General features: G+C 34.9%; 1 protein-coding gene across 1 annotated transcript in view; it reads left to right on the top strand.

Annotated features, from left to right (window-relative positions):
- The window catches only part of LOC107570922 (rap guanine nucleotide exchange factor 5), a 47,134-nt gene that overhangs the window by 3,083 nt on the left and 21,501 nt on the right, over positions 1–22,550 (top strand). Inside the window, exons 2-7 of the mRNA XM_016257205.1 lie at positions 6,148–6,201; positions 11,295–11,401; positions 13,749–13,814; positions 13,870–13,925; positions 14,518–14,680; positions 20,010–20,091. Coding sequence (XP_016112691.1) covers positions 6,148–6,201; positions 11,295–11,401; positions 13,749–13,814; positions 13,870–13,925; positions 14,518–14,680; positions 20,010–20,091 — 528 coding nt within the window. The remainder of the gene's footprint in view (positions 1–6,147; positions 6,202–11,294; positions 11,402–13,748; positions 13,815–13,869; positions 13,926–14,517; positions 14,681–20,009; positions 20,092–22,550) is intronic.

The following is a 22,550-nucleotide window of genomic DNA, read 5'->3' as shown; positions in this document are numbered from 1 at the left end:
TGGGTAGGTTTAGGTTTGGGGGCAGGTTAAGGGGTCTAAAAATCGAAATCGCTTATTAATAAAATGATAAAAATGCATTGATATGAATATCTAAATGATATAAAAGATACGTAAATATTTTTACGTTTTTTAGCTAAAAATACGTAGCGATTTGTACGTTTTAAACGTTGAAATACGTCTAAATTGTACGTTTTAGCATGACTAAAAACGTACAAAAATGTACGTTTTGTGCTTGTAAATGTTACGTATTTATACCTACGTATAAACATGAGACCAGGCTGGTGTTTACAGTCTTTTAGAATCTTTTTAGGTTCCTTTGATGATTTATGAGAATATTTTGTTATCATATGATGCTTTTTTTTCTAGATAATAACATGGTTCTCTGGTGGTACAAAATTCCTGCAAAGAACCATTGAAGAACCGTTATTTTTAAGAGCATGTCCAATGTTCTCTGTCCATGCAGTGAGAACCGTGAGCTCAAAGGAAACTTTTGTGCTGCTTAGGACAAATTATCATGCTAATGATGCTAGAAAAATCATGCTAGAGCTGAGTTGTTTCTCCTAGAGAGCAACAACATTAAATGAAGAACCTCTCAGATGTTTCTCCGGACAAAAAAGACCTCAAAAGATGTCAATATGAAGATTTCCAATCAAATTCTTCCAAGATAAAATGAGCTATTCATTTTTTACATTCATTTTACAGCTCTATACTCTTACAGTATGTCAGCTATGGTTTCATGTCTTAGGAGAAACAACGTTGATTCCTAAATGAGAAGTCTTGTGCGTTGTGAAAGAGCTACCTATAAGCAATCCAGTTTTCCTCTGAGAGCGCTGGGAATATTCTCAGATGGGGCGACAGACGCTCGTCTGAACAGAGGAAGAGCGTTTCAAAACCGTCCGCGTGCTGATGTGACGTCTCATATGGAAATCTCTGCAATTCTCTGATGGAGAAGCTGCACTTAATGACACAGTCCTCATGCTGCTAAGTGGGTGTGTGTGTGTGTGTGTGTGTGTGTGTGTGTTTGAGTGTGAGCGCCTGTGGATGTAATGAAATCTTAACGAGAAAGACAAGGCTTGTTTGATGTCTCCATCTTGCAGTGCACTCATCCAGAGTGACAGATTTATCCGCAAGCCATGCAAGAGAGGTGTGTGTGTGAGTGTGTGTGAGCGCTCTAATCTGAGAGTAATCCATTTCTGACACATAATGACACACAGACTCATTTTTTTAGCAACTGCCAGGCAGAACTAAACTGCAATTTTACATTTCCTGTCGAAAATGTACACAGCGATCGCGCAGGCATAGTTCACCCATCTAATCCTAGCATGGGGTTGCTAGAGAGTTTCCCTTTTTTTTGAGTGTTCTAGGAAGTTACTAGATGTTTCTAGCTGGTTACTGGGGTGTTTTTTGGTGGTTGCTAGGTGATTGAATGGGTGTTTTTGGGGGCGGGGCAATGGGTGTTTTCTGGAGGGCAAGGCAAGTTTGCTCATATAGAACATTTCATGCACAATTGATTCAATGTGCTTTACGTAGATATGTTAGAGGTGGTTTCTAGGTGTTTGCTGGCATTTTCTAGGTGGTTGGTTGGGTGTTTTTTGGAGGGGGAGATATTCTGGCAAACAAGTTTACTTATATAGCACTTCATGCACAGTGGTAATTCAGTGTGCTTTATGTAGACCTGTGTTATAGGTGATTGGTGGGGTGTTCTGGCTGGTTGCTTTTGTGTTGCTAGGTTGTTGCTTGCATGGGTGTTTTTTTTGGGGGGGGGGGGGGGGACGCTGGCAACAGGACAGGTTTATTTATATAGCACGTTTCATACACAATGGTATTCAAAGTGACATGTTATGGTTGCTAAGTGGTTGCTGGGGTGTTCTGGGTGGTTGTTAGGGTGTTTTGGATAGTTGCATGGGTGGTTGGTTGCTAGAATGTCCTGGGTGTTCTAAGTAGTTGGTAGGACACTGTTACATGATTACTGGGGTGTTATGGGTGGTTGCAAGTGTGTTCTGGCGGTCTAAGTGGTTGCTAGGGTGTCTTTGGCATTCTAAGTGGTTACTAGGGCGCTGCTACATGATTGTTAGGATATTCTGGGTAGTTACTAGGGTGTTCTAAGTGGTTGCTAGGGTGTCCTTGGTGGTTGCTAATATGTCCAGGTTGTTATAAATGGTTGCTAGGGTGGTTACTCAGACGTTGCTATGTGTTTTCTTGGGTGTTCTTTGTAGTTGCTCTGTCAGTACATGGAAATCTCAAGTCCTTAGTAAAGTAACATCACGCCTCTTCACATTTAAAAAAAAAAAAAACGTTCATGTCTTTAGCACAAATAGCGCGGGACGAGTTATACTCTGTGCTTTAATACATGAAGGACAATAATGTATTTTTATCTAAAAAAGCCTTTTCCACCTCATACGTTTGCTTATCTGTGGCCTGTCTGCTCCATTTCCCATCCGACCCAAACAGAGTTCAGCTCCCAGATCTCCAGCAGCAGCCCACAGCAAATCAATACAGTAAATCTGATATGCACGCCGTCTTCAGAGCCCAGTCAAAACAAAGCCAACAAGCGTGCGCGTGGCCCCTGGAGAGATTTGTCTACAGAGAGACAAGCACTCGCTGATAGCGGCCTGTCTGCGGATACCTGCAGGTCAGCCTGCTTCACGCCGGCCCACGGAAAGCACAGATACTATCATCACAGGCGCTCTCAGGAATTTCAAACAGTATTCAAGCCGAATGGACTGATGAGTCCATTGCTATTGTTTTGAGTTCTTCGATGAAAAACATGATAACAGAATGGTAATGTTGGTTGTAAGCCATTCTTATCTTCCTGACTTGAGTGTTTGTGAAACCCAAAATATAAATTTGTGGTTGCTCAGATATAGAAACTGCTGATTTTACCAAACCTCAAACGCCAAGTGTAGAATATATTAATAGTTCACCCAAAAATGAAAATTTGCTGTTCATTTACTCACCCTCAGGCCATCCAAGATGTAGGTAACTTTTTTCTTCTTTAGAAAACAGTAAAGGTTTTTAACTAAAACCATGATCCTTGAAAATCCGTGATTCATAAAATACAAGTCAATGGCTACCGGCACTTTGAGAGTCAAAAAAGCTTATCAAGGAACATACAATGAATACCCGTGGTTCCTGACGATATATTGAGGTCTTATGAAGCAAAATGATCAGTCTGTGCAAGAAACTGAACATTATTTACAACATTATTACCTGTAATCCAGAGCCTCAGGCAAACGGGGAAATCTGATTCTTTTCCACGAACTGGTTCTTTCGGACAGATCATTTCAATGCAACTGGTTCAATTCACTAGTTTGTTTACGTAATCATGCAATGATGTAGCATATACGCAATTATATTTTTAAAGCACCCAATAATGATGTGTCTAAAGTATAAATGTATGTTTACATAAACAATGAGAAACCCTAAAAACATTTTTTTTACGATGCATTTTTTCATTTGGCCTCTTCATTCAAGTGCTCGGTTCACGCATGCGCACATCAGCGGCTCTTCGGTTCGAGTCGAACTGTTTCCTCAGTTCGCTGACTGTTGGAGGAACTGGAGCACTGAATCAGTTCATTCATCACAGGATCAGATACGCCAGTAATTTGGCTCATTGTGATTCGGAGTGACTGTCAGGCGTCTGAAAGTGAGTTTTGATTGAGTATAACTTGTAGATCTGTGCTGCTCGAACTGTTTCAGACGCTTCAGTCCGATTTGGTGAACTGGTTCATCTAGTTCACAAAAAAGAATCAGTTCAAAAGAATGATTCATTCGTGAACCAGACATCACTCTGGACCATTTGCCTGAGGATCTGAATTACAGGTAATAATGTTGTAAATGATGATCAGTTTCTTGCACAGACTGATCGTTTCGCTTCATAAGACCACAAAATATCATCAGGAGCCATGAGTATTAATTTTGTGTTGCCTGTATGTTTGTTTTTGACTCTCAAAGTGCTGGTAGCCACTGACTTGCATATGAATCACCAAGGATCATGGTTTCAGTTGAAATCTTCTTTACTGTTCTACTGAAGAAAAAAGTCACCTACATCTTGGATGGCCTGAGGGTGAGTAAATGAACAGCACATTTTAATTTTTGGGTGAACTATCTCTTTAAATGTGTGCTTCGTCCTTCAGTGTTTGTGCTCCAGACGTGATTGATTCCTCAAATCATGTGTCTTATTGTGCTGTTACTTTATTAAGCACTTAGAATTGTGATTTTTGACTGGTGGATTGTAAAACATTAGAATGTTTTTTTTTATGTATATATATATTTGAATGTTTATCATTTTGCTGAACAGATCTGAGATTGAACCAATCAGCAAACAGTGCAGCACTACATGCAAATAACGGAGACTAATGACCATGCAATCTGAAATATCTTTATGTATTCTGTTATGCTGTTGTATAATAGGACAGTGGAGAAAAAGGATTGGATTCGAAGAGAATAAGACACATAGAGGAACGAATGTGGGTCACTCTAGACAGATAAAACTCCATCTGATCAAAGTTCTGATGGTTATAATGAGAATCAGCATCTTTGTTCCAGTTCTGTCCACTGATCCAGCTCAGGAAATGAAGGCACCACCCTGAGAGTTTGTCCAAATAAAACCTAACCAGCCTTTATTCATACAGACCGTCACTTTAGAGAGTTTAGAGCCCGATCGAGGGTCTGACATGATCGCACGACTGCGCATGTTTAACATGAACTTATGCCATGTTGAGAGAGAATTAAGTAGAAGTGAAGTGTCTCACTCTGCCCTGAAAGCTGTGAGGTTAAACATCCATGAACAACAACGTACCATGATATTAACCCTGGGTTAGTGTTATTTTAGTATTATTTAAGTTCTGTTTTAGTATTTTTAAAATATTTTGAATTTTAGTTTTAGTAATTGTGTTGTGCTTTTGTCATTTTCATTCATTCTTGTTTTTTTTAAAACATTTCTGTTGTTTATTTTTTGTATTTTTAATTTTATTTTAATTTTAGTAATTGTGTTATTTGCTTTTGTCATTCTATTAGTTTAAAAGAATTCTATTGTTTATTTTTATTTTTACATTTTAGTTTTAGTAAGTGTTATTTACTTCTATTTTTGTAGTTTTAATTTTATTTTAGTTTTAGCAATTGTGTTATGTGTTTTTGTCATTTTAATTAGTTTTTTATATTTCCAATGTTTATCTTTTGATTTTTAATTTTAGTTTTAGCAATTGTGTTATGTGCTTTTGTCATTTTAATTAGATTTTTCTTATTTATATTTCTAATGCTTATTTTTATATTATTAATTTGAGTTTTAACGTAATTTGTTATGTGTTTTTGTCATTTTAATTAGATTTTTCTTATTTATATTTCTAATGCTTATTTTTATATTATTAATTTGAGTTTTAACGTAATTTGTTATGTGTTTTTGTGTTTTTTATATATTTCTATTTAGCTTTAATTTATTTTTTATTTCAGTTAAGGTTTAGTAATTTAAGTGCTACAACTTCTTTTATTTCAGTTAAATGCCAATGCAACATTTATTTTATTAAGTTTTTCATTTAATATTTATATATTTATATATATATATATATATTCAGCTTTATTTCAGTTAACGAAAATGGTTTAGAGACTTTTCTTTTTTTGGTGTATTATGTCAATAGCATTTTTTTTGTGTGTGCAAATGAACTGTTGTGCTGTTGTATTCTTTCAAGTACCTTGGCATAAACGTCGTGGTATATGGCTTTGGAAGTCATTTAGTACCATAGTATATATCAAAATACTCAATACAAGTTTGAACCCATTCACCTTTCAAAGCACAGCCAGTGTTTGCCACATGATTTGCATGCTGTATCAGAGAGAAATGTCAAAACCAAACATGAAGGAAGTTTTGCTTATCCAGATGCGTCCAGTAGTGTGACACAATGTCAAAGACACATCATGACATCCAGAAACATGGCAGAATGTCACTGTCAGGATGGGATTAGCTCGTAAAATTGCATTCCTGCAGCGCTTTTCATGTGAAGGTCACATCGGCGCATGATGTCCTGATGTTTGAAAGGCCCTTAAGGGTCCCTGCCGAAGATTTCAGACACTTTCAGCTGTATATGAACTTGTGAACGTGTTTTTATAATGTGACATGTGTGTGTTTTTTCTGTCTTTGTGATTGTGCAGCAGTCACCTGACACCATCCCAGGACCCAGCGCGGGCGTCACACCCAAACCCAAGGTAAGAAAGTGCAACCTAACGCTGATACGTGAGGAGCTGCTACAGTTTGGCCCACCCTGAATATTATTGACTTCATCCTATATGAAAGACAAATAACTGATCTCAAGTGTTCCTCCTTAGACAACAAGTGGAGACTTTTTGCTTAAATTTCCCACTTCTCCTCTAGAGTTTCAGATGATGTGTTTCAAACTGTACTCAGCCTGCCAAGATACCAAAACTCAGTTAATTCAAGACCTAGTATGTAAACAACTGTCTTGTATGAGTTTTGAGTCATTTGAAAGGGCCTTGCTTGTGTTTTTCACATCTCATTTTCTTCAGAAAATGTAGTTTGCTCTAATTTTAGGAGACAAATTTCAAACTGTACTCAGCCTGCCAAGATACCAAAACTCAGTTAATTCAAGACCTAGTATGTAAACAACTGTCTTGTATGAGTTTTGAGTCATTTGAAAGGGCCTTATCTATCTTAGGATCTTATCTATCTTATCTATCTATCTGTCTGTCTGTCTGTCTGTCTGTCTGTCTTCTGTCTGTCTGTCTGTCTTCTGTGGTACTTTAGTATTTTTTTATAGTATTTATTCATATATTGTATTAGCTTTTTAAATTTTTTTTTTTAATATTTTCAATTTTCATTTTAATTTCAGGTTGTTTTAGTAATTTAAAAAAACTCTAATTAGCATTTAATTTGAGAAAATTTTGATCTAGGTAGCTTACTAGCTAGCTATTTTTATATTTTCAATCTTCATTTTAGTTTCAGTTTGTTTTAGAAGTTTTTGTTATGTGCTTGTTGAGTTTTGAGTCATTTGAAAGGGCCTTATCTATCTTAGGATCTTATCTATCTTATCTATCTATCTGTCTGTCTGTCTGTCTGTCTGTCTGTCTTCTGTGGTACTTTAGTATTTTTTTATAGTATTTATTCATATATTGTATTAGCTTTTTAAATTTTTTTTTTAAATATTTTCAATTTTCATTTTAATTTCAGGTTGTTTTAGTAATTTAAAAAAACTCTAATTAGCATTTAATTTGAGAAAATTTAGATCTAGGTAGCTTACTAGCTAGCTATTTTTATATTTTCAATCTTCATTTTAGTTTCAGTTTGTTTTAGAAGTTTTTGTTATGTGCTTGTGCCATTTTTATTAGTTTTTCTATTTTCTATTATTTTTATTTATTTTATTTTTTATTTAGATTTATTCTTTATATTTATTTTTTATGTCAGTTTTAGTTTTATTAATTTTAGTACGTCAATTTACTTTATTTTAGTTAGTTGCCATGGCAACATTTCTGATTTTCAGTTTTAAGTTTTTCATCTAATATTTATATTTATATTTCATTTGAGTATAAATTTCAATTAACGAAAATGATCTATTATATTTTTAGTTTTAGTTAACAAAAACATCAGTGCAGTTAATGACATACTCCATGAGCAGTGTTCGAACTATACCGTGCACTTTGGGGGAGCCTTGCGCGTGTAAGGGGAGCCGAGCTCCCCCTAGCTCCCCCGTAGTTTGCACCCTGTCCATGAGGAACATCTGATCAATACATCCCTTTGAAACTGCCTCTCTCTCGCACACATGTGAGTTCAGTGGTGTTAATCTGTGGATCTAACGAATATCTTCTCCTGTGATCCATCTCGTCTCATTAGAATCTCTGAAGCTCCTTTAATCCGTGCATGAGCTCTGCTAAACGCTCGCACTAACGGCTAATCACCCGTGTGTGCAAAAGTACAAACATTAGATATAGGATCAAACACAATGTCAGGATCCCCAGAAACCCCTCTAAAGGCTCTTCTGCTTTCTGTTTCATAGATCATCACATAACAATGAACAAAATTTACACATAATAATCCATGATGATCACATTAAACAAAACTGAAATTGCACGTCAAAATAACACATTGTCAATATTTTTTGAGACCCCCAAAATTTCACAAATCACGTTTTCAGGGTAGCCCGTGTCTTATTAAGGGGAGCCGAGCTCCCCCTAGCTCCCCCGTAGTTTGCACCCTGTCCATGAGGAACATCTGATCAATACATCCCTTTGAAACTGCCTCTCTCTCGCACACATGTGAGTTCAGTGGTGTTAATCTGTGGATCTAACGAATATCTTCTCCTGTGATTCATCTCGTCTCATTAGAATCTCTGAAGCTCCTTTAATCCGTGCATGAGCTCTGCTAAACGCTCGCGCTAACGGCTAATCACCCGTGTGTGCAAAAGTACAAACATTAGATATAGGATCAAACACAATGTCAGGATCCCCAGAAACCCCTCTAAAGGCTCTTCTGCTTTCTGTTTCATAGATCATCACATAACAATGAACAAAATGATGATTATCGCTGACTAGAGATTATGATCTTTATCTTACTCTTTCAATGACCCCAGAATTTATTACAGCAATAAGCCACGAGAGAATGAGCATTACGCTGTGATCTATGCAGCCACGATTTAATCTGAAAGCAAAAATCCAATCAGAACATTTGATGTTTAATGTAGAGGTTTGACCAATGAGATTCCACTGTGGGCGGGGTTATAGCAAAGCCAGATCCCTATATATTGAGTTACTGAGGTAAAATGAAGGCAATGCACAGCTTATTGCTTTAATAAAGTTCAATAAATGTTCAGTAAACAGCTAAATTAGATAATATTATTAATACTAATAATCTAAATGTTTTTTCATCCAATTCAGTTCTGATTTTAATGCTTTTAAGATTTCTTTACTCAGGATACTCATATTAGATGTGGAAATTTGGTGTTGGGATCTTTTAATTTGGACAAGTCAGCGACCACCTAACAACCTCCTAGTTCACCTTAGCAACAACCTAGTAATGCCCTAACAACCTCCAAGAATACTCTATATTAATGCCTTAGCAACAACCTAACAATGCCCTAGCAACTACCTTGCAATGCCCAGCAATCATCTAGAACACTTTAGCAACCAACTAACAATGACTTAGTTTACCTTAGCAACCACCTAGCAATGCCCTAACATCCACCTACTGTAGAACATTCTAGAATCACCTTAGCAACAACCTAGCAATGCCCTAACAACATAATAGAACACGTTAGCAACTGCTTACTGTAGTAATGCCCTAACTTAGCAACAACCTAGCAATGCCCTAACATCCACCTACTGTAGAACATTCTAGAATCACCTTAGCAACAACCTAGCAATGCCCTAACAACATAATAGAACACGTTAGCAACTGCTTACTGTAGTAATGCCCTAACTTAGCAACAACCTAGCAATGCCCTAACATCCACCTACTGTAGAACATTCTAGAATCACCTTAGCAACAACCTAGCAATGCCCTAACATCCACCTACTGTAGAACATTCTAGAATCACCTTAGCAACAACCTAGCAATGCCCTAACAACATAATAGAACACGTTAGCAACTGCTTACTGTAGTAATGCCCTAACTTAGCAACAACCTAGCAATGCCCTAACATCCACCTACTGTAGAACATTCTAGAATCACCTTAGCAACAACCTAGCAATGCCCTAACATCCACCTACTGTAGAACATTCTAGAATCACCTTAGCAACAACCTAGCAATGCCCTAACAACATAATAGAACACGTTAGCAACTGCTTACTGTAGTAATGCCCTACCTTAGCAACCACCTAGCAATGCCCTAACATCCACCTACTGTAGAACATTCTAGAATCACCTTAGCAACAACCTAGCAATGCCCTAACAACATAATAGAACACGTTAGCAACTGCTTACTGTAGTAATGCCCTAACTTAGCAACCACCTAGCAATGCCCTAACATCCACCTACTGTAGAACATTCTAGAATCACCTTAGCAACAACCTAGCAATGCCCTAACAACATAATAGAACACGTTAGCAACTGCTTACTGTAGTAATGCCCTAACTTAGCAACAACCTAGCAATGCCCTAGCAAATACCTAGAACACATTAACAACCACCTAGCAATGCCTTAACAACCACCTACTGTAGAACACTCTAGCAATGCCTTAGTAACAACCTAACAATGCCCTAACAACATAATAGAACACGTTAGCAACTGCTTACTGTAGTAATGCCCTAACTTAGCAACGACCTAGCAATGCCCTAGCAAATACCTAGAACACATTAACAACCACCTAGCAATGCCTTAAAAACCACCTACTGTAGAACACTCTAGCAATGCCTTAGTAACAACCTAACAATGCCCTAACAACCCCCTAGAACTCCTTAGTAACCATTTAGCAATGCCCTAACAACCACCCTCTGTAGAACACTCTAGCAACACCTTAGCAACAACCTAGCAATGACCTATCAACCACTTAGAACACCTTAACAGCCACCTAGCAATGACCTAACAACCACTTAGAACACCTTAACAATCACCTAGTATAGAACACTAGCTCCCTAGCAACAAACTAGCAATGCTCTAGCAACACCTTAGCAACCACCTAGCAATGCCCTAATAACCTCTTAGAGCTCCTTAGCAACTACCTAGTGATACCCTAACAACCACCTATTTTAGAACACTTTAGCAATGCCTTAGCAACAACCTAGCAATGCCCTAACAACCACTCTCTCTAGAACACTCTAGCAATGCCTTAGGAACAACCTAGCACTGCCCTAACAACAACCTAGTATAGAACACTCTAACAGCGCCCTAACAACAAACTAGTTATGCCCTAGCAACTATCTAGCAACACCTTAGCAACCTCCTAGCAATGCCCTAACCATGAAACAACCATTTAGGTTGTTTCAAAATATTTCTCCTTACATTTCTTAGGACATATAAAAAGACAAAGAAGGGACACAAAAAAGACACAAAAGAATGTGCAGTACAAGTATAGAGATATAAAATTGAGACATTTTTTAGCTGAGACATCATTTCGATCTCTTCTGCATCTCTAGAGGAGATAAATGTAAGTTTATTTGAGTCAAAAACATCTGAAAAGTCAGGAAAGCATTAATTTGCCTCTTTCTTTGCTCTCTAGGGGAAATAGTTGAGGTGTTAAAGAGATTTTATTTGTGCATCTCTTTATATTTATGATTATTTTATAGTGTCAAGCATTCATATTACACGGCGTCAACTTTTAAATCCATCCTGAGATGATCTTTCTGTCTGACAGACATGTTCTCAGAGTTTTCCCTGCGCTGGACGTGCATTGAGAAATGCCTTTCTGTCTCATGGACCGTATCCAGCAAAAGACAAGATCCACCTCGCCAGGATTATCAGGTGAGGGATTTACATTTGTGCATTTGCTAGCCACTTCATTCAAAGCTTATTCAAGCTACAGCTTTCTTTTAAGAAATTGATACTTTTAGTCAACAAGTACGCATTCAATTGATCAAAAGTGGCGGTAAAGACATTTATAATGCCACAAAAGATTTTATTTCAAATAAATGCTGTTCCTTTGAGCTTTCTATTCATCTGTGAATCCTGAAAAATAAAATAAATCACAGTTTCCACAAAAATATTGTGCAGCACGACTGTTTTCAACACTGATAATAATCAGAAATGTTTCTTTAGCAGCAAATCAGCATATTAGAATGATTTCTGAAGATCATGTGACACTGAAGACTGGAGAAACGATGCAGAATATTCAGCTGCGCATCACAGAAATAAATTACAGTTTAACACATATTCACATAGAAAACAGTTATTTGAAATAGTAATAATATTTCATAATTTTACTGTTTTTACTATATTTTTAATCAAATAAATGCAGCCTTGGTGAGCAGAAGAGTCTTCTTTCAGAAATGTGTGTGTTCTCTGGCAATTGAATCCATGACCTTGGCGTTTCTAGCTGAAGTACAGGAACTGTCACAGCTGAACTGGTAGTGATGATTTTTGTTGTACATGTTGTACTGTGGTTGTGTGATATAACTCTTACAATCACAGGATCAATGTAAGAGAGGTTAAAGCGTGTTTTAGTGTCATTGTATGTGTGTGTGTGTGTGTGTGTGTGGTCGGTTGGCTGACTCATCAGCTGTCTGTTATCGCTGTGACTGATGGCCGCTGTCCAAACTTCACTCTGATTGGATAAAAACGTCCCGTCAGATGGTGGAGTGTGAACGTGTGACAGCAAAACACAGAATCAGCTATGCATGTTTTAACGAATGCACACATGCACTAGATGAAAATGCAAATCAGTGACAGCACGATAATGTTACACCGCGTATCATATTAAAGCAAATGCAATGAGAGTGTCACAGTGAGTTTAACACTTTTACATCTTTTTAATCACATTCCTGGTCTTATTGTGAATTATTCATTAGTGCATGTTGTTCTAAATAAATTGCATTTAGTATATTGTTTTTATTGAAATATAGAGATCACTTTTCACGATCTAATCAATTCCTGCCTTTCATTTGGAAATACTGTACATCACATTACTGAAGCAAAATGGATTGCAAACAGTGTTTAATATTGATTTTAATGGATGTATGAAGCAGAATGAAAAACAGCAGCAACAGCAATATTATAAAAACACAAATAGTCAATAAATTATTCAATTTCTTAAATCACAATGAAAATATTTTTTTTCTGCCTTTAGCAGAACTGTAGACCGTTTATGCGTGTCAAGTAACGTTACAAACATATTTTATTGGAGTTATTCTGTTTCTACCCTTGAAAAGGTCTTTAATCAAGTTAATCCAAATGTAGTTTTAGAATATTTAGGAAAAATGCATTTATAATTAACGAAAAATATTTAAATATAAAACAGCAGCAACAGCAATATTATAAAAACACAAATAGTCAATAAATTATTCAATTTCTTAAATCACAATGAAAATATTTTTTTCTGCCTTTAGCAGAACTGTAGACCGTTTATGCATGTCAAGTAACGTTACAAACATATTTTATTGGAGTTATTCTGTTTCTACCCTTGAAAAGGTCTTTAATCAAGTTAATCCAAATGTAGTTTTAGAATATTTAGGAAAAATGCATTTATAATTAACGAAAAATATTTAAATATTTTTTAAAAGAAGCGTCTTCTGCTCACTAAGGCTGCATTTATTTGATAAAAAACAGTAATATTGTGAAATGTTATTCCAACTTAAAATAACGATTTTCTACATGAATATATTGTTAAAATGTAATGTATTCCTGTGATGTGCAGCTGAATTTTCAGCATCATAACTCCAGTCTTCAGTGTCACATGATCTTCAGAAATCATTCTAATATGCTGATTTGCTGCTCAAGAAACATTTCTGATTATTATCAATGTTGAAAACAGTTGTGCTGTCCAATATTTTTGTGGAAACTGTGATGCATTTTATTTTTCAGGATTCACAGATGAATAGAAAGTTCAAAAGAGCAGCATTTATTTGAAACAGAATTATAGAATTATGTCTTTCGTGACATTATAAATGTCTTTACTGTCACGTTTGATCAATTTAACGCATCCTTGCTATATAAAAGCATTCATTTCTTTTGAAAAAAAAAAATAAAAAATTACAGACCCCAACCTCTTAAATAATAGTGCATGTAATATAGAAGCCGACAATAACGTGTGTGTGTGTGTGTGTGTGTGTGTGTGCGTGTGTGTGTGTGTGTGTGTGTGTGTGTGTCCATGCAGGAGGAGTTATGTCGGTGTGGAGCTGGTCCAGTGGCTCCTGGAGCAGTGTGTGTCGGTTCAGTGCAGGTTAATGGCGTCTCGTCCAGTGGCTCCTGGAGCAGTGTGTGTCAGTTCAGTGCAGGTTAATGGCGTCTCGTGTCTGGCAGGTGCTGCTGGAGCTGGGAATACTGCACTCAGGTTAATAACCTGTCTTATTTTACCATCATTGAAATGCTGTTAGAATTTATGTTGATAGTTATTTTAAATGTTCTGTTTTCATTTTATTTTAGTAAAAAAAAAATGTTTTTTTATTTGAGCTATTTTAGTACTTCAACTTAACAGTTTTTTTGTATTTTATTTCATTTAATGTTTATTTTATTTCAAATTAAAACATTTTATGGTTTTAGTTTTAGGTAAACACACACTGCATGTTCTAGGTACTGCTACATTTTTAGAATTGAGAATTTTCTGTATGCAGGCTTGAATAAAGGAATGGAATATTGTATGGAATATGAAATACAGTGCAGGATAGAACTGGAGCACACTGCATGGAATACTGTATAGTGTGAAGAATCAGCTGTATATATAATGGAGCTGTTCAGTCATGATGTATGTTTGTAGGTCAACCCGGGAGGCAGATTCGCTGTGGGATCCCTCTGGAATTTCTAATGGGTTTTGGGGGAACCATTCCAGTGGGAAAATGCCAATTCTCTAGGACCGCAAACTTGAACAGCTCTATATCACATCATATGTGTGCCGTGTTATAAATCCCTCTCTGTCGTCCCCTCAGTCGACCAGCGGCTGGTGTTTGAAGACTCCAACACATATTATCAGTTCTCGTTCGAGGAGTGCGACGCTCAGGGCTGTGAGTTTCGCAACGAGGAGGAATGGCAGAACGGCGTCCGTCTTCTGCTGCAGCTCGTCCCCTACGTCCAGTTCAGGGTCGTCAGCCCGTAAGTATAAACAATATGCATGTTACATGCTATATATATATACACATACATGGTAGAGAAAAGAATCACCCCCTTTAAAGTGCCCCTATTATGCAGAAATAAAACAAATATTTTCGAATATTACCTTTCATGCAGTGTGTCATGTAGCTGTATGTGAACATAAACTATCTGCAAAGTTGTGAAGCCGACAGTGCACGATAAATAAAGTTATTGTCTATCAAAAAATCACCTAAACGAGTCGCCAGGAATTCGAATCTTATTCTGTTACGGCTCTATGTCACGGAGTAACACATTTGCATAATGTCCGCCCACGTTCTACGCCGCCAACTTGCCCGCCCACAAACACAGTCAAATTTCCGTGTGGTTAACATCATGTCGAGAAGACGCTGTATCCTACGCTGTGAGAGTAAATTTGTTTTATCACATCTTATAATTGCCACAAACTTGTTAACACTTCACACTTACCACTGAGAAACGTCCTGCTCCAGTCGTGCTTGCGAATCAGTCTCTTGTCGATCAGCCAGTTCTACCGTTTCGTCATCAAACTCCGGCTCGAATCGGTAAGGTACAATCAATACCATCTTTTCTATGTATCGACAAGTCTCCAACACACTTACCACTGAGAAACGTCCTGCTCCAGTCGTGCTTGCGAATCAGTCTCTTGTCGATCAGCCAGTTCTACCGTTTCATCATCAGACTCCGGCTCGAATCGGTAAGGTACAATCGATACCATCTTTTCTATGTATCGTCAAGTCTCCAAGGCTGTCATTCCATCATGGCAATGGGTGTTTCGTTTCTGACACCTGCTGTACGCGGTAGACCAATCCAGAGCGTCGATTCAACCAAGTTAAGTGTAGATTAAAGTATTTGATTGGCTTAAATGTGTCTTCGGTGAAGATGATGAGAATGCTTTTGAGCAAGATTCGATTCAGCGGGGCTGTTTTTATGATATCGCAGAGAGATGTGAACCGCCAGATTAGATCTGAGCAGACAGCTGATGGCAATTTCAGGAAGGTGAACATCCACGCCAGCAGTTTTTTTCCCTCCCTGACAGAATTGGAAGTGACACGGTTTGGCCTCGCTGACGCCGGGCCGTTCGATCGGGTTCAGAGTCCCTTCGCCTCTGCGTTTCTCATCACGCCGCATGCAGATGGGAGTGTATTAAAGCAGAAATGAGATCCTCGCGCACAAGCCAAACAAATGAGATCAAACATAAAACTCATGCGAGTTTGCTGATATTACCGCACTGCAATACCCTGAATCTGCAGCCTCACGGCGAAAGAAATGATCGTTTTCTTTATATATAAATATATATTTATTCCCACATGTATTTATTTCCATATTACAAATAAAAAAAAAAAATTATAAGTATAACCAATGTAGTTAAAAATTATAAATATAAAGTTAAAAATAAGAAAATAATTGTAAAAATACAGAAAATAATTAATAAAGGAAAACAAGTAATACAAAAACTAATTTAGGACTAAATTTAATTAAAAGAATTGCATTTGTTTTATCAAGTCATTTATTCCATTATTTATTTTCCTATTATTACATTTATGTATTTTTATTTGTATATTTATGTTTTTATTATTTTTATATTTATGCATTCATTTATTTTCATATTAATTTATTCCTGCATGTATTTATTCCATACTACAAATAATTATACAAAAAAAAAAACGAAATTAATGGAAAAATAAATAAAAAATAAAGTCGGAAAGAATAAAGAATAAATATAAATAAATACATTATGCAGAATTAAAACTAAAATTACATTTTGATTTTAAGTAAAATGTAAATAAATATAAAAAAGTAATACAAAAATGTATTTAGAACTAAATTTAATTAAAATGAATTGTATTTGTTTTATCAAGTCTTTATTTTATTATTTGTTTCTGTCATTTCTGCAGGTTTGCTTGTGCGTATGGTTTTGTTTTGTTGTTTGTCGTGTGGATGTGACTGTGTGTGTGGTGTGTTGTGAGTTGTGTGGATGTGACTGTGTGTGTTGTGTGTGGATGTGTCTGTGTGTGTTGTGTGTGGATGTGACTGTGTGTGTGGTGTGTTGTGTGTTGTGTGGATGTGACTGTGTGTGTTGTGTGTGGATGTGACTGTGGTTTCTGTTGTGCCGGTCGTGACCGTCTCTTCGGCAGAATTGAAACCCCTGGAGCTACAGGAGTGATGCTTTTAGCCAGGATTGTTTGAATACTGCCTCGCTTTCAGCCACCTACACACACACACACACACACACCTACACACACACGCACACACACGCTCACACACACAGACACGCACACACACGCACACACACACCTACACACACACACACACACACACCTCGCGCTGCGTGCCTCATTTGCATGCTATTTGAATTTTCTCTTCAGCTCTGTGAAACTAGTAATGCTTCTGTGTGCTGAATGAGCGTGCATTTGCGTATGTGTGTGCGTTTATGTCTACATTTGCCTGCCGTGTGCATTTGCGAGCCTGTGTGTTTGTGCAAGTGTGTGAATAGCAATCTCATGCAATCGTGCCTGATTCGTTTAGAAGTCGCCGCCATTGCGAATCACTTCAGCCGCCGTGTCTGGTGGAGGTAGAGACAGGCGAGGAGGAGAGATGCATGGTGTGATGAAAGCACGTCAGTCGCTGTGATGAATGGACTGACGGCGCAGGAGAAGGAGGGAAACTTTGGCCCACTTCTCAAACTCACTGGCCCAGTTTGAGCTGTGTGTGATACTGTGTGGAGGTTTATGCTCCACAAGCGCTTTGTCCCGGATTATAGCCGTTTTCAGGCTTTTTTTCTGCTCATGGTGTGGTTTATACCTGCACAATCTGCTCTTAACTCCTAAAAATAATAAGATAAGGTCAATCCCCAAGGAATCATAAAGCCTATGCAAAAACCTTTTTTGGTGAGAAATAAAAGCTTTTAAAAAGGAACACAAATATTTTTTATTTTGTGTATGTAAATATATTATAATTATAATATATATATATTTTTTTTATATTCTGGTGCTGTAAAGAACCCCAAGCACAGATGAAAAAAAAAAATATATATATATATGTTTATTTATTTGTTTGTACAATTTGAAAATGAGAAAAATATGCATCATAAAACTGATATTGTAAATGTTATTTTTATTTATTTTGTTTTATATTAAATATTTATTTTTTAAATTGTATTTTCACATTTATTTTTCTAGTTGTTCAGCTAGTTATGAAAAAATATGTTATAAATAATATAACAATATAAAACAATAAATGGAAAAAATTGAAATTTTATTTTTAGATTAAATATGCATTTTGTTTATTTTTGTTAAATGTTTCTAGTTGTGCAGCTAGTTATGAAAAATATTTTAAATAATATAATATAATAATGCACAAAGAACTGCATAGCATGTTTTTTAAATTCTGCTGCTTTAATGAACCCAAAACACTGAGCTGAAGAAATTATATAATGAAGAACTTTTCTTTAATTATTAAACAAACAAACATAAAAACTGTACCTATATTTTGTCCATCAGAGGTTAAATGTGGATTCAGCTTCATGTGTTTCATGTCAAAAGCCGAGTTTGATCTTCATGTGTGTTTTGGAGCCTGGTGTAATGCAGCACAGCAGGAGGCAGTAGAGAGCCGAGGGCTGTAGATTTAATATTGTCATTAATATTTAGGCTTAATTTATTTTTATTTCAGTTTTAGTTTTTATTTATTTTATTTCCAGACAGTAATTTTAATGCTACAACGGAATAAATGAAAATGAGAAATGTTGCTTTGGAGACTAGCTGAAATAGTTTTTATTAATATTATATTATAGTTTTTTAAATAATATAACAATATAAAACAATAAATGGAAAAAATTGAAATTTTATTTTTAGATTAAATATGCATTTTGTTTATTTTTGTTAAATGTTTCTAGTTGTGCAGCTAGTTATGAAAAATATTTTAAATAATATAATATAATATAATAATGCACAAAGAACTGCATAGCATGTTTTTTAAATTCTGCTGCTTTAATGAACCCAAAACACTGAGCTGAAGAAATTATATAATGAAGAACTTTTCTTTAATTATTAAACAAACAAACATAAAAACTGTACCTATATGTTGTCCATCAGAGGTTAAATGTGGATTCAGCTTCATGTGTTTCATGTCAAAAGCCGAGTTTGATCTTCATGTGTGTTTTGGAGCCTGGTGTAATGCAGCACAGCAGGAGGCAGTAGAGAGCCGAGGGCTGTAGATTTAATATTGTCATTAATATTTAGGCTTAATTTATTTTTATTTCAGTTTTAGTTTTTATTTATTTTATTTCCAGACAGTAATTTTAATGCTACAACGGAATAAATGAAAATGAGAAATGTTGCTTTGGAGACTAGCTGAAATAGTTTTTATTAATATTATATTATAGTTTTTTTTTATCGTTAACTATTATAGTTTTATCAATTTGAAGGGGTATTTATTAATATTTTACATTTTTATGCTTTCAGTTTTCATTTTATTTTTTGTTAATAATCTTATGTGCTTTTTTTCAATTTCATATATTTTTGAACATCTTAATATTTATTTATTTATTTCAGTTTAGTTTTTATTAATTATTATTATTTCCAGTTAGTAATTTTAGTGCTTCAACTTTAGTTGAAAATGAGAAATGTTGCTTTGGCAACTAATGGAAAAAAGTTTTATATTATTTTGTATTATATTATAGTATCAACTATTATGGTTTTAATAATATTTTTAATTAGTATTCATTAATATTTTAATTATATTATATTTTTAGACCTTCAGTTTTCATTTGAACTGTAGTTAATTTTTTGTTGATTTTGTTTTATGCTTTTGTCATTTTATTACTTTTTTTTAAATATTACTTAATTTATTTTTATTTCAGTTTTAGAGTTATTTACTTTATTAAGGAATATAGAAATTTTAGTGCTTCAGCTTAAACTAAACGAAAATTATAAATGTTGCCTTGGCATTTTATTTTATTTTATTTTGTTTTATTTGATTTTATTATTTTATTTTATTTTATTGGTAGTGCAGTTGCATTTTTCTCCCAAAAGGTGCTTTAATTCCTTGCCGTCTTCCTCCAAGTCCACAATTGATGAGTTAATGCTGCTTATTCTGTTAGCAGTAATCCACATTAGTGCATACTTGGTCCAATTGTGCATCAAGGGCGCCTCTGAACCCTCACATGAAGTGCATCATTTGGGACGGGGCCGACTCTGAACATGACATCTGCTGCTTGTCTTGCAGAATATCACTGTCAGAGGTCGGCTCACACGGGACAGTCCTGCATCAGAGGTGTTTTATCGTGTGTGTGTGTGTGTTTTCTCTCTTGCAGACCCGAGGAAGACCCAGACAGGAAGCGTGATATCTGCAGCGAGATCCTGCAGATGAAGGCTCTGGAGAGACTCACATCCACGGTAAGCGTCTGCGTGTGTCTGCTGACCCCTGACTCAGTGTCTTCAGTGCCCTGGTGTGTGTAAATATCCACTGCAGCCTGAAAGAGCCTCATCCATCACACAGACTCTCATCTGACACCAGCGGACGCTCACCGCTCGCTCTCCACCAGAACACTGCCACAGCTCACCATCAGTGCTGCTTACTGTTCACTGTATTCAGATCTAGCAGAAAAAACTCATTTGACAATTTCAGAAATATCATGGAAATTGACAAAAATCTCAAATTATGAAATTTTCTAAACGTATTTTTTTAAACAAAAATTGTATTGTTAATTTTTTTCCTTTGTGCTTTTTATTACATTTAATTATTTATATTTATTATTTATATTTTTTTAATAATATTTATTATATATAATATATAAAGACATATATATTAAATACATATAATTAAAAAGTAATAATTAAAATAATAATATTAATAATTGTTCTAAATATTGTTCAGGTAATTATGAAGAAATATTTGAAATAAATGTTTATATATATATATATATATATAGACAACATTAAAAAACATTCAAATAACTATGAGGAAAGGTAATGCAAAAGTAATGCATTATGTTTCAGGGGTAACATATTACAATAATAATAATTATATACATGTTTAAGACATTCTTTGGTTAAAAAATTATTTAGGAAAATTTCATGACTTGAAGATGAAGATTTTGTGAATTTTCGTGATATAAACAGTAATCAATAAGCAATTTGTTGCCAATATATTTTATATATTTTAATGTGCAAAAGTGTTTGACCAAATTTGCACATAATATATCTGTCTCTTTCTTTAATTAATTAAAAATAATTTGAAAATGTCCAATGATGAAATGCAAAAGAGCTTTTCAATTAGTTTGTATGTCAACAAATTAAGTTAAAAAATATATATATATATATTTAAAATATTTTAATATATTTTTCTAGTTATGTTCAGCTAGTAAATATGTGTAAACAAATATAATACAATATTTCAGATAAATGTATTAAAATAAATATATTGGCAACCAATTGCTTATTGATTACTTATTATATCACGAAAATTTAAATCATGAAATTTTCCTAAAGAATTTTTTAACCGAAAAATTTCTTAAACATGTATATAATTATTATTATTGTAACATGTTACCCCGCATAAAACAGCCTGATTAGCTGCTTCACTGGTAACCATCAGCACATTTCCCACCATACATCGCAAATAAACACAAATGTTTAGCTTTAATGAGCTATATTGATTTCTGAGTATATATATAATAGCTTATGATATACACTACCGCTCAAAAGTTTGGGATCAGTAAGACTTGTAATGTTTTTAAAATTTTTATTTATGTTTTTATTTGATAAAAAATACAGAAAAAACAGTAATCTTGCAAAATGTTATTACAATATAAAATAATGGTTTTTATTTTAATATCCTTTAAAATGTAATTTATTTCTGTGATGCGCAGCTGTATTTTCAGCATCATTACTCCAGTCTTCAGTGACGCATGATCTTCAGAAATCATAAAAATATGCTGAATTATTATTAGAATTATCAACAGTTGTACTGCCAAATATTTTTTTGGAACCTGCGATACTTCTTTCAGGATTCTTTGATGAATATAAAGTTAAAAAGAAGAGCGTTTGTTTAAAAAATAAATCTTTTCTAACAATATACACTACCGTTCAAAAGTTTGGGGTCAGTACATTTTTATTCTTTATTTTATTTTTTTAAAGAAATTAAAACTTTTATTCAGCGAGGATGTGTTAAATTGATAAGAAGTGATAGCAAATATGTATATTGTTAGAAAAGATTTATATTTTGAATAAATGCTGTTCTTTTTAACTTTTTATTCATCAAAGAATCCTGAAAAAAGTATCGCAGTTTCCAAAAAAAATAATATTTGGCAGCACGACTGTTGATAATTCTAATAATAATGATTTCTGAAGATCATGAGACACTTTATACTGGAGTAATGATGATGGAAATTCAGCTTTGCATCACAGAAATAAATTATATTTTAAAGGATATTAAAATAGAAACCATTATTTTATATTGTAATAACATTTTGCAAGATTACTGTTTTTTCTGTATTTTTGATCAAATAAATGCAGCCTTGATGAGCAGAAGACACTTCTTTACAAAACATTACAAGGCATTAACAGGTAACTGCTGGGCTTTGCTGCATGTATTTTAAATATTTTATTACTTAAATGCTGGAAAGTAAGCAGCCTTGATGAGCAGAAGAGACTTCTTTACAAAACATTACAAGGCATTAACAGGTAACTGCTGGGCTTTGCTGCATGTATTTTAAATATTTTATTACTTAAATGCTGGAAAGTAAGGCTGCACGATAAATTAAAATGGAATCGAGATCGCGATTCGACAGAAGCTGTGATTGTCATGCGTATCTTTCAGTGAAGCACGGTTCTGTGATCAGCAGTAAATCTCC

Source organism: Sinocyclocheilus grahami, unplaced genomic scaffold, assembly GCF_001515645.1.
Source record: "Sinocyclocheilus grahami isolate Dianchi unplaced genomic scaffold, SAMN03320097.WGS_v1.1 scaffold1521.1, whole genome shotgun sequence".
NCBI lineage: Eukaryota > Metazoa > Chordata > Actinopteri > Cypriniformes > Cyprinidae > Sinocyclocheilus > Sinocyclocheilus grahami.
This window is presented reverse-complemented; position numbering and strand designations above follow the sequence as displayed.